This window comes from Lytechinus variegatus, chromosome 5, assembly GCF_018143015.1.
Source record: "Lytechinus variegatus isolate NC3 chromosome 5, Lvar_3.0, whole genome shotgun sequence".
In the NCBI taxonomy this organism is placed as follows: domain Eukaryota; kingdom Metazoa; phylum Echinodermata; class Echinoidea; order Temnopleuroida; family Toxopneustidae; genus Lytechinus; species Lytechinus variegatus.
The window spans coordinates 7,367,956-7,382,112 of record NC_054744.1 but is presented as its reverse complement, the minus strand read 5'-3'; the positions used below and the strand labels follow the sequence as shown (position 1 = coordinate 7,382,112).

Below are 14,157 nucleotides of genomic sequence, written 5' to 3'. Positions count from 1 at the left end.
CTTGGGCTGGTGCAGCACCGCCTTTTGACTCTAATACCTGTATCCATATACAAAGCCTATGGAACTGTTACACAATCCAGTGTTCAGTAGGTTAAATCAGTTTTGAGTTTGGAGTAAATATCACCTCTTGTATTGAATTTCAGTAGTAAAATACTTGTTTAATATGTCTTTTCCTCTCACTTCTCTCTGTCCTTTTTCCTTCCCTTCTTTCCTGTCTTTCTCTCCTGTGCTTTTCATCAATTTTGCCCGAGTTCTGTACCTCTCCTTGCTTCAATATAAAAATTTGGTTTTTTTTTGGCAATTTGTCAATTTGTTTATATTTTGAAGATTTAAACGCTATCATATACATGTATAATTATCGATTAAAGAATAGAAAAAAAATATTCCTGAAATGATGAGCACTTTTGAATGATTGAATGGTACATGAACAGTTGGGGCCAAAAGTTTAAACACACTCGGGAAATTCAAAGAAAAGTTGACACTTGCCAAACATCATAAAAATTTACTGTATCTTATAAAATATTTGTGCTATCATGACGAATTTGATATCAAACAAATGAGTATGTCATGCCCCTTCATCACATTGCTTTGTTATCAGGAGCTGAAAAATATTAACGTGTCATTTCCCCCCACACAATCTGCATATTTTAGACAAATTGAAGATAAGAGTTTGACAAAAACATTCCATATTTGTGCTAGTTACTTCTCAACACAAACATTTCAGATTACACTTTTTTGTTCACTGGTGACATATCATGATAGAAAATGTAATATGAATCATATATTTGACATATATTTCTATGAAACATGTTTTGAAAATATAATAACAAAAGAATACATTTGGCACAAATATTACTTTTTTTTCTTCAAAGAAAATTCCACCTGAAATATACTTAAATCTCAACCTCATCCAAATGATGTGAAAGAGCTTAATGTGCTCTTTTATTTGATACCAATTTGTCATGGTAGTATTTATTTTTTTAAGATATAGTAAATTTTACAATGTTTGGCAAGCAAAAGCAAACAAATTTCACTGAATTCCATGGATGTAAACTTTTGGCCTCAACTGTAGCTATCAGTATTATACTGGTTATGGTATTATGTAAATATATAGACCCTCCAGTGACCCTTTTGTTGGAATGCTAATTAAAATTTTCAGTTGAATGAATCTTCTAGTAATTAATGATCCATGAAAAGAGTTTGTTTTTTTGTAAACAACTCACCATTTTATAGGAATTCGGATATTCATCAGCATACTCCTTGTGAATTTTACTCCCATGATGTATAAGGGGGTGACACAACATTTGCTCCTGCGACAATTGCTCTTGCGACGATTGCTCAGGGCTTAATTTCATCCTAGATGTCAGGTTAGGGTTACAATAGTGTTTTATTTTAGGTTTAGGGTAGGGTACAGTGTAAAACTTAGGGTTTAAATTGGTCATCGATTAAAAGTGTGTGGAATTTAGAGTGGAGCAATTGTCGCCGAAGCAAATGTCATGGAACTGTAAGTGTTTCACATATTGATTTGATTTATTTTTTTCTTTATAATTCATTTTTTCATTGAAACCAAGCCAAATTCAAAATGAATTGCAGTATTTATAAATGATTGAGATTCAAAAAGAAACAAAAATAACAGCAAAAAAGCCAGAATACAATCGATTTGATTTATTGCTAATAATGAAATATGATTTTAATGTGCAGGGTTGCACATGCCCAAGGACTTACATGTAGGCGTCCCTTGGCAAGGCGTTAATCCACACTTTGCCACTCTCGACCCAGGTGCTAAATGGGTACCCGGTAGGATGTGAAAGTCATTGTAGCTTGTCCAGTACTGTGTGCGCCTCACAGGCGACTGACTGGAATACTCCCCAGGGAGTGGAGGATGTGCACACATTGTGTGCGGGAATGACTGATTGAATACGATGACCGGGGTAATAATATATCTGTAAAGCGCTTAGACACGTCGTTCCGATGGATTAAGCACTATATAAAAGCGTATTATTACTATTAGATACTTCATTAGAGATACAAATGTAATTGAATGCATTGCATTTTTTCTTGAATCTGAAAGATAATGATTTTATTCATGTAGGCCACATCTTTATGGTTTCACTTTCAAAATACTGTATATAAGGCTGCTATTGTTGATTGCACACTTTCAAACTAAGAATGATTTAGAACCCATTCATGATATCAATATACATTAGGCCTGTAAATAGCTTTCTATTCTGTATTTGATTCTCTTTATTTGTACGTACTTCCTTGAATCCGTAAATTTATTTTCAACATGTTGATCAAAGGTGCATAACTGATGAAACACTATCATTTATTTAGCCTTTTTTTTCCATGTTACAGGTGGTATATTATTCCCCCACAGAAATTTAAGCGTGCCGCTTGCTAGTAACTAGCATGCGACTAGCAGGGCGCTCGCTTAATAAGCGAGTGCATGCTAGCGAACAGTCCCTGCTCGTTAAAAGATCGCTTAACTATTACTCTGCACGCATATTACACGCTTATAAAGCTAGCCGCATGCTAGTTACTAGCATGCCGCAAGCTTGAAAATTTCTGTGGGGGATTATTCATAAGAGTGAATTATTTTGATATTTGCAAGACCTATTCTTGACACCAGCTTCTAAAGACCCCAAATATGAGTAGCCTTAATTGTAAACGGGCATTCTATCCGGGGGGGGGGGGGGCACTTACATTGTCGAGTGGATACCATGCGTGACCAAAAAAACACGTAAAAATGTCTTTTTCACGATAGGGCATGTTACGTGTGTAACGTGATAAGGGTGTCAAAAACACAAAAATAATGAAAAAAGGGTATCTGTTTCGCTAGGAAAATTACGTGTTTAGGGTCGAATTTGCGGGGATGATAAAACAAAATTAAAATGTTTTATAAAGAATGTCCTTTTTGCCCCAACACTTCGTGTTTAGAGTCCGATTTGCACGAGGTGTAGAAGGTGGGGTTGTACTAAACCAAATAAGGTAAAGCTGACAACCGAAGGACCCGTAACAATATAACATTCCTGTACTTATAGGGGTTCATTTCAGGGAATATTTGCCAAGAGTATTGTTTTGTTTCCAATACTTGTTAAGGGTAGGGTTTCACACAGCAATACTTGTTAGGGGGTGCATTTTCAGAATTTGGAAATTATGTGTTTAGGGTGCTTTTCGAGACGCCTTGGTCGCGCATGGTATCCACTCGTGAATGGAAGTGGCCCCCCCCCCGGCATTCTATGTTGCAGCACCTTCTCCTTGGAAAAGATCTACCATTCAATTTAAGAAATATGTGTGACCTACCACCTCAAAACCACCAATTAGTCGCCAGTAAGGTTCTCTGTAAATAGCCAAAATAGTCATTTAATCTCCAAAAACCAATAATTGAAAAATAGCTTATCTGAAAGAGCAATTCTTTTTTATACTGTGAAAATTTGAAGTCGTGAAGTTGAATGAAAAAAGATAGGCAAGAGTTTCTTGGACACTACTTGTTTGGACTGCTTGTAAGTTTTACTGAGATTACACAGTATGCACATCTCATGCTTGAGTGAACCCCAAACTTCAAACCTTGTTTTCTTCTTATTTTTTAAGCTCTTGTTGAATTTCCTCTGCATTCGATCAAGTACTAGTAATGGTTATTGTTGGTCAATTTTAACATATAGTATATCATTTTAAAGCAGGGCAATTCCATGGTAACGGAATTACAAATCAGAGAAATTTTGCTGTTATTTTTGCTCACAGCATCCAGATATCTCAATATTTTCAAATTTTCTGAACCTAATACTATGCATGGCCACTAGCGCTATATACTGAACCAAGATTTTTAGAAAACCCCTCACACGTTCAGATGTGAATGACAGATATGTGCTATGGTAACGGAATTACCAGAGAAATGAGTCATTTTGCAACCCAAAGTTTAGTAAAAGTTTCTCTGAAATCTACAACACACTAGCTCCAAGTTAATGTCTGATTCAATTCATTATAATTTCAACTTTATTTTGAAAGTAATTTATTCACAAATATCATCAACAAATTTTGATGATTGGTCTTTCTTTAGGGCAAGTACATGGTAACGGAATTACACATAATGGTAACGGAATTACGCCTCTGACATTTGGGAAGGAAAATTATATTTTTAGGCATTTAGGACTGGTGAAATGCCTCAATAAAGCTTGTTTATACATTCTTCTCTAATACTTAACACAATCTAAGTACTTCACGTCTCTAATATTAAATAAAATATAAGTATATAGTACGTAATAGGTGGCTCTACCATGAATAAACATGATTTTACAAAATATTAGGGATCAGTGGTAATTAAATTTTAGTTCATTTTCAATTTTAGGGGTATTAGGACTTACTAGCCACTTTTTGCCTCCTGTACTGATGGAAAGAATTATGTAAAGGCCAAAAATCATCACTAGTAATCATGGTAACGGAATTACATGGACTACAGCCATACGTATACACATTAGGAATTTTACAAAAACTGAGGACAGCATGTTATCAGATCTGCATATTTAGTCAAAGATTTGTGTAGATGATAGTTTAAGATATTCTAAAGTATTTGAATACTCAAAAGAAACATAGTTTCACATACAATTGGCATCTTAAAACAGTTAAACTGAAAACTTTCTATTTGGTTGTTCAATAAATGATTTGAAAACAAGAAACAATGCTGAAACCTCATGAAAATAGTGTTGACATTTACATCTTGAAAAAATGTTGTGGACAACTAAGCAACAAACTGGTTCTTAATCAGTGCACCAATCTAATTTTTTTAAAAGGTAAGGATTCATTTTCTGTCTATATGTAGCTCACTGAGGATTGCAATTATAGCAGATCTGAGTATAGTCAATATCGGACATCTTCCTGACAGATGTATTTCCCAAATGTGACCCTAAGAAACTGCAGTGATTTGATGATCTTATGTCATATTCATGAAATTAGTTGGTTTTCTTGGGCCATGATTTTTTGTTATTGCATGTATATTAAAATTGTTATCTTTTATATAAAATATGAAAATTTATCCGAGATGCATTTTTATCTTCCGTCTCTAAAGATATGTGACAAAGCAGTGCCTAGGATATAGACATGTTTATCGCGTATCCAATCATTGCATCACAGATGATGTGCCTGCACCAAATTTCCTTTGAAGAAAAAAAAAGAACTGCAAATAAGGAGGAGGCTACATGTATTCTCTCTATACATTTTCAATTTCAGCAATATTTCTAGGTCAATTCGCTCAAGACTTTGAAATAAGAATAAAGGAAAATGATAAATCATTTAATCATTAGAGTACTACTCTAACATTATTCTTGTAGATTAAAGAAATATTTCAAATAATTTTATTGACTAATGTTGTTTATGAAATGAAGTACAAAATGATGTGATATTGACTTCATATTTTTGTTCATTTTTTTTCAATTAAATCCCTGTAGGCACAGAATTTGATTTAATGCCATCTCACTCATTTGCCAAAACTCATGGCAGAAAGGCTTTTAATTGGTTGAATGAGATGAGTGCTACAAAAAACAGCCTTTCTCATTACAAATTGGTTCAAAAATAGGTTTGTATCACAGAGATAAAACAAAGACAAAATGGTTATTGGAATACCATTTCGGAACGAATTTTAGGTGATTTTATATCACTTATTTTAATAGAGATAAAATATTTCATTTTATATCAGAATGTATATGAGAATACTACCACTGTCTCTTAGCATTTCTCTCACAGCAGAATGCTGTACATACATTTCTACCCATTTCAAACTGAGTTATGTTGCTGTTCTCAGATGTTTTGTTATTAATGACTTTGTTGGTCTCAATATTATCACCATCCTCTCCTTAGAGAAGTGTTCACATTCTGTGTATCAACCTCACTTGAAGGGTCATCGTCGTTACTCACTTTATCCGTGAAGCAGTGATTATTGGATGATGCTGACTTTGCATGTTTCTGAGCATCCATTGCATACATGTAGGGGTGGAGCACATTATTGGTTTGGTGCTAATTAAGGCATCTTGAATATCTGTCAAATCCACCTTACTTTTGGAAATGTCATCTGTATAAAGATTTAGAATGATTTTTTGGCATGTGATTCTTGTAACATCTGTAAATTATGGATCTCACTTCAATCTTTTCCACTCATTACTTTTTACTGCTCGCTACACTGTTCGCCAATCAATGCCAGAGTCTGGTCCCTCACCATGGCTTGTTGCAAAGAATATCCAATCTTCCGTTGCAAGGACAGTTACACAGAAGATATCGCTTAAATTAGTAGGCGGTCCCTTCTGAAAACTATACCCATTTCTTTGAAGCAGAGAAATACTCCCAGCCATCCCGGAATTTCTTTTACTGAAAAGTTCATTAAGTCTGTTGAGGGTGAATTGATCAGAGGCAATTACAAAAAAAAAAGGAATTCCAAGGCACACACATTGAACATGGTCACTTCGTGATTGTGCGTCCAGTATTTTGGATCTCATTAGAACTGGTATTTGGCAATGACATTTTTTGCAAAATCAATCTGAATGAGAATTTTGTTAAGATCATCCTGCATAATCATTTTTCTACTCCTCCCCAAGAATTGATTGCCCATTAATCCTTTGTAAGGCATTCACCTACATTGTATGGGTAAGGCATTCACCTACATTGTATGCTCCATCAATATACTTTATTGATGCTAATGTACATAATCTTGCCCTTTTTCTGAATGTTATACTCAGGCCATATTGAATGGGACTTGTTGTCGAGTAATTGTATAATTTCATCCTGATTTGGAGTGTAATTACTAATCAGAAGGCTTTTAATGTTTATAACTGTGATCTACAGCTAAGATATCAACATGCCATTGGAACAAAATTGGCTAACGCACACCCCTTTAAAGATATGATAATGGTAATTCCGTTACCATGTAATTCCGTTACCACAGTTACAGCAGAATTAGAAATGATATTTCAAAAAAATGTTGCTCAGTCTTTAGCAAGTCACATGAAATCAGAGAATTCAGAATTATATAAAATTCAAGCACGTATTTAGTTCATAGGAAAAACTTTACAGTTTCATGGTAACGGAATTACATCCGTTTTTGTAGTAGATTGCAAAATTTTCTCTGAGAAATTTGAAAATACCCATGATAAAGACATTTGCTACTGGTAATTATTACACCTTCACACACAACATTAGATGATTTTGAACCAAAATTGTAAAATATTTTTTTAGTTATCAAATTTATCCAAAATAATGTAAAATACATGTTCTCTAATTGAAAATGGTCATCAAATTCAAAAGATTGCTCCGCAAAAACCGTAAAAGATATTTGAAAAAGGTTTTCAGTTCCTTAAAATATAAGGTTTTGTGTAAAAAGGACATTCACATTCAGATGCATATTATTAATTTTGAATTTTACTGTTTTTACCCTCTCCCATGTGGAATTGCCCAGCATTGGAAGTGGATCTTCAAGCTCAATAAAAATCTCAGTATTTATTTTGGTTGACTAATTGTTGGTTTGGGGTGTCAGGTCACATATCATAAAATTAGAGACTCTCAAAGTGATTGGTTAACATTGGTTTGACTTTTAAAAAATCTGAGCTAGAAGGTCACACTTGTCACCTGTGTCTAGGATATGTTACAAAAATGAAGCCCAGAAAAAATTGCGTTCGAAAATAATTCTTTAGTGCTTCAAAAATTGAAATATAAAGTGACCGGAACACCATTTAAATTTCATCCCATACACTTATGTGTACTATTTAGGTGTCTATAAGATGCCTATTTACAAAATCTGGGTTTGCCTTGTAGTTTTAGCTTTTCATTCTCAATAATGGTTGTTTTCAGGGTTTATTAGTTCTAATACATGCAATTGTACACATGTTTCATCTTGGTTTGAGAATTTTTTAAATCAGCTGCTCACAAAGTTAAACAATACCTTTAATCCAAACTGAATTCTTATCTTTCTAACATTTTAAGTTCTTGGCTCTATGACACTCATCCAACTATTTTTATTCTTTCTATTTTTCTTTTGCACCTCAGAATACAATATTCATTGAGAGATGAGGTTGCTACAGTATGCCTTAATAATTGTATGATTATTCTAAATACTATCCCAAAGTCATCAAAAATTATTTGTTATGTTCTTTTCTAGTGGAGAAAGTGGAGCAGGAAAGACTGTGGCAGCCAAGTATATCATGTCATACATTGCGAAGGTATCCGGGGGCGGAGCTACTGTTCAGCACGTCAAAGATATCATTATCCAATCAAATCCACTGTTAGAAGCCTTTGGTAACGCAAAGACAGTGAGGAACAACAACTCAAGTAGATTCGTAAGTATTGATTCAACCTTTCATTTATTAGATTTTTGAATTGCCAATGTCTACCTGTATTTTCATATGCCCATCCTAAATGGGACGTACATGTATTATGGTATCACGCTTGGTGTTTGCCAGGTTAACTTAACCTAGTCTCATATAATTTGGTTTGTATGATGATATCATAGATATGAGCAATTCTATTGATTTTGAGGTCAGAAGGTCAAAGGTGAAGTCGCCACCTTCCACTTATCTTGCTTGACCAATAACTCCATTTTCCGTGTTATGACACTCTTGGTTTAGTATGAACTCAATTTTCATTTAAAATCGAAGCATTTGAAAACTCTTGATACTGAATTCAAATATTTGCTCATTAATCATTGTGCTTGTAGGATAAACCCCCGGATACCATAATCCATTTTTCAGCCAATACCCACTTGGTCTAACTTCACTATGTGACGAGACCAACTGGCAAAATACCAAATGAGAATTCGTTGAAATGCAGAATGCATTGTTGACATAATGCCAATGAAACCATTTGATCATTCCATATCACAATGTTCCCTCAAGTCTGCATAATCAAGTGCTCATTTGGATGAAAATGATAGTGACCACCAAAAACATGCGGGATACAGGTAATAGACAATAAAATCTACTTTTGAAATCTACATTGAGCTTTTGAGTGGGTATAAAACTATAAAAGTGGGTATATAATTGAAAACTTGGCATGTCACAGCCTGCAAATGGGATCGCTATCAATTATTAATCCACCCTATTGTACATAATGAGGTGTTTATGATAACAAATGCACAGTATGTAATACGAGTTCATGTCAATATGATTTTCAGCAATGCTCTCTATAGAGATCCACTCAACTGAGTGAGAGCCCCATAATTGTGAATATTAAGGTATCTTTGAATGTTAGTTTTCTAAGTTGATTAAGTTTGTGAAAGCTAGAGCTGTTAACGGTATATGTATTCGAGGCCAAGCCATTGTATGGATAATGGTACCTCTGAAATAATGAATTACTTTCAACTTTATCAGGGACTGTGTAGAGATCCGGTCACCGGAATTGTATTGTTTTTGTATTATATTTAGTTTCTGTCTTTTAAAAACAATGATATGATATAAAATGCATGTACAGTTACAAAGAAAGGATAAGTGAAAGTGTTTAACAGTCCAGTCACCAGGAATCTTTAAATTTGTCTTTTCCTTGTTTTTCAAGCAAAGTATGTGAAGATCCTGTCTATGACGGCGGGAGCCCCCTAAAGATGTAATGATATGGAATCTTGAAAAAAATCTTTTTTTAATTCAGTGAAAGTGTAAAGAGATCCTATCATCGAAGTCAGAGCCCCCGAATGGTGTAATGATATGGTGTCTTAAAATTTTTCTTTTTCAGGGAAAATATGTAGAGATGCAATTCACGAGACCCCCCAAATGGTAACATGATATGGTATCTTTAAGTTTTTATTTTTCAGGGAAAATATGTAGAGATACAGCCTCAAAATGGTAACATGATATTGTATATTCAAATTTGTATTTTTCAGGGAAAGTATGTAGAGATCCAGTTCACAAGAGCCGGAGCTCCTGATGGCGGAAGGATATCCAACTTCTTGCTGGAGAAGTCCAGAGTGGTCAGTCAGAACACCGATGAAAGAAACTTCCACATCTTCTACCAGCTACTGAACGGTGCTAATCCCCAACAAAAAGGTGAATACATGGGCCTGTATTATGAAGCTGGGTTTGATTTCAATTCTGGTTTATAGTTCCAATTCAAATGTGGATAGGCAGTTGTGAAACAAATCTTCCTCGGCAAGCTGGATGTACTCACTATCTTTCCTCAGCTTTGCTTTGGAAAGATAGCTCCACCCAGCTCCACCTATGGTGATTATTTGCTAGATAAATAAAAGAAACAAGTATCTATAGCAATAATTATCAGTGCATTAGAGCATAGTGTGCTGCATGATTTCTCTTTCATTTCTGGTTGAGAATTAAGGAAAAGTGACTAGATAAACCAGATTTTCTTGTTTATCATTATTTGTATGAGTCAGCTTATAATTGCAACATACAATTAATAATCTGATTTGCAGTCTCCATTATAGACTTTCAGTTTCAAAGTGGAAATATATGAGGTGAAGGAAGTGATTTATCATTATTAGGAAAGTGAAATTGTTTGAGGTGTTTCCTTGCATGTTAGCAAGAAAATGCATGGATACAACTTGATGCGCTTAACTTTCATTTTTTCCCTTTCTAAAGAAATGAAACACACTTATGTGCTTGTAGATCTTGATTGTGGTGCTCTTTTTCTTCCTCATTTTATTACAAAAGCGAGAGCGGTGTTGGCTCAGTTGGTAACGCGTCTGCCCGTCGAACCAAAGATCGTGGGTTCGAGTCCACCCCGGGCGGATGACTGAAGCCAGTGCGTTGTGTGTAAACGTCTCTCCCATGTTTCATAGATGCAGGCTATGTTACAATGGAAAACACTCCGTCCCTCGGATAGGACGTTAAATGGAGGTCCCGTGTAGAGGAGAGTCACCACCTTTGCACGTTAAGAACCCACTGCACTATTCGTTTAAGAGTAGGGGGAAACCCCGGTGTAGTGGTCCACCTGCATTCCCCTCAATCAGTTATATCGGGAGGAGAGACCTGCGGGTCATAGTGATTTAGTTCGCTTTTCGCCTCCCAGGCACAGGTGACGCCAAACAAATAATAATAATAAAGAAGAGAAACATTTATTCAGATGCATGTTATTCAAATGTTTTTAACAGGGGCCCTTCTTACAAAGACTTGCGATTGATCCGATCAACCACAACTATGGAAAGCCACCAATGTCCACCTCTAAAATGCATGTTGATTTAAAATATTTTCCTGATATGATGGTCATACATGTAATTCATTGTTTTGAAAGTTCAGTGTGCTTCTTTGTGCTCTCAAAGGACATTGTGAAAATTTCCTGTAGAAAAAATTATGACATTGATGGATTTCCATATAGGTGAGGTTGATCGGATCAGTCGTAACACTTTGTAAGACGAGGCCCAGGGGGGTGTTTCATGAAAGTTGTCAGCGCTGACTAAATTGTCAGAGCTGACAATTTCAGTGAAATCCTTGGTTTTGATTGGCTGAGAGGCACTAACCTCTGACTGTTACCATGGTAACTGTCGGAGAAAGACTAGTTGTCAGTGCTGACAACTTCATGAAACGGTCCCCAGGGGAGTGTTTCATGAAAGAACTTGTTGGACATTTTATCCGACAAGTCCTGTTTTATCTGACAGTTATTATAGTAACAGTGTTTCTCAACCAATCAGAATCCAGGAAAGTTGTCAGGGGCCCGTTGCAGAAAGAGTTGCAATCAATCGTAACTCTAAAAATCATGTGCAACTTGATTTTCAACTAATCAACGGCGCGCATTTGTGACTTGCGATAGATTTTTTGGCTTGCGTTTAAGTGCAACTGTTTCTGCAACGGGCCCCAGATCTGACAACTTGTCGGACGAAAATATTGATGAAACACTCAAGGTTCCATGACATTTGCTCCGGCGACAAATGCTCTGCCGTCAATTCCACACGCTAATGGAATGACCAACTTCAGCCCTGGATTTTACGCTATGACCCTAAACCTAACACAAACCCCTATGGCACCCCATCCTTAAGCCTATATCAGAAGAAATAAAGCCAGGAATAATTATCGCCAGAGCAAATGTTGTGCCACCTGCCTGCAATCATAGGGAAGTAATTGTATATGAATTATTTTTCAGATTACCTGTATTAAGACTTTAGTTAAAATATACATGTACACCTGTAGGATACAAAATCATACAACTACACAAGAAATTATTCGTCCCATAAATATAGTTTCCAGTTCCATTTTGTAACATATGGAATCGCATAATCAAAAGGTTTGATGTAGTACTGGTGCATACAATGTTGGTCTATATTGTAAACAATGCACTTTGGGAATTTCCTTGAATAAATATTGCTGCTATTATTTATAAACATACAAAACTGCAGGTCAGAAAATTGCATTTGTGACTGAATTACTTGAATTACTTTCATATTAAATATATGTAGATTTTTATTGTAGTATTCTATTTTACAAAAATTTCTACCTTTTACTCTCCATTGGAGTTAATGTCTTGTAAATGCTTTATGCTTTTGAGGCTGTATTTTGCTTCATGGAGCGTTGTGGCCCAGTGGATTAGTCCTCTGACTTTGAAACAGAGGAACGTGGGTTCAAATCTCAGCCAATGTAGTAATTTCCTTTAGCAAGAAACTTATCTACATTGTGCTGCACTCAACCCAGGTGAGGTGAATGGGTACCCAGTAGATACAAATTCCTTGAATGCTTAAGTGCCTAGAGGAAGCCCAGCTAAAGCCCGGGTGATAACAGTTTTCAGAACTGAAGTGGCTTCCCTGGGTAAATATATCTATATTGTTATTATTATTTATATATTTTTTTTTTGTGTAATTTTTAGAGGGACTTGGTCTGACGACCCCAGACTACTACTATTACTTGAACCAGAGTGGGGCATATAAAGTGGATGGGCTGGATGATGTTAAGGAATACCATGATACACTGGTATGTATTCAAAACCATGATATTGGCAGTCACAAAGAAAGTGATGATGATGACGATGATGATTATGATGATGATGATAATGATGATGATGATGAAATGATACTGAAAATGATGATGAAATTGATGATGATGATATGCTAATGATGATGATAGTGATGATAGTCATGATGATGATGATGATGTGATAATGAGATGATGATGATGATGACTATGAATTAGAATGGATGATATTCAGTGGGTGGATTAGATGCCCTTATCTAAAGGATTACCATCTGGTATAGATGATGATTGTGATATTGGGAGTGGCTGTGGTCATGGTGAATATGATGATTATGATGATGAAAATGACATTGATTCTTATGTTAATAAAAATGTAAATGATGATGAAGATGGTGACTGTAAGCTTTCAGAAATAAAATTTATGGCCCAAATTCTGAAGTCATGTTTAATTTAAACTCTAGTTTAAAATTGTGGTTTAACTGTGGAAAGCCAGTTGTGACATAAATCTGTAACAGAAGAGGTTAAAATGTATCAGGTAATTGACTCTCAAATCATTCTTAACTCTCTGGGAAAGATATATAAGAGCACAGTAAACGTGAGAGTCATGTAATGCAAACATAATTTTGACATTTTTGGCTTCCCAAAATTTTAGCACAGTTAGACCATGGTCTAAAAAGTTAAACCTGACTTCAGAATACGGGCCTATGAATATATTTCCTCAGCTTGTTTGACAGCATTTTGAAAGAAGCCTAATTTCAATTTATTTGTATTAGGGAATCTCCCCAATCAATAAAGCATTGACTCTAGTACCAATTTGTCCACTCATCTTCCCATTCAGACACTTTTAAAGATACTATTAATATAATTTTGATGCAAGAAGTGGTTCCCTTCTATCTTATATCCAGGGTACCCATTAAAGGACAAGTCCACCCCAACAAAAAGTTGATTTGAATAAAGAAGAAAAATCCAACAAGTGTTTAAAGGGGAATCCAGCCTTGGCCATAAAATGTTGTGTTGGGAAGGAGAAAAATAAATTAAACAGAATGGTGAAAGTTTGAAAGAAATTGGACAAGCAATAAGAAAGTTATAGCTGCTTTAAAATTGAGATCACTAATACTATGTAGATTTCAAATTGGCAACTAGGTAAGTAAATTATGACAAGGGGCAAGGACAACTTTCCCATAGGCCATGTACTTTATTATCAGGGATTTGTGGTTTTCTCCTAAGTACCCATTCCCCTGGGGCAGTAATCTAAATATAACCCATGTAGTATATTGTTTTA

General features: G+C 35.3%; 1 protein-coding gene across 3 annotated transcripts in view; it reads left to right on the top strand.

Annotated features, from left to right (window-relative positions):
* Window positions 1-14,157, top strand: part of LOC121415173 (unconventional myosin-Ie-like) — a 111,873-nt gene that overhangs the window by 27,440 nt on the left and 70,276 nt on the right. For all 3 annotated transcript variants that reach the window (XM_041608319.1, XM_041608321.1, XM_041608320.1), the window contains exons 6-8: window positions 8,138-8,315; window positions 9,848-10,010; window positions 12,772-12,875. In XM_041608319.1, the coding sequence (XP_041464253.1) occupies window positions 8,138-8,315; window positions 9,848-10,010; window positions 12,772-12,875 (445 nt within the window). The remainder of the gene's footprint in view (window positions 1-8,137; window positions 8,316-9,847; window positions 10,011-12,771; window positions 12,876-14,157) is intronic.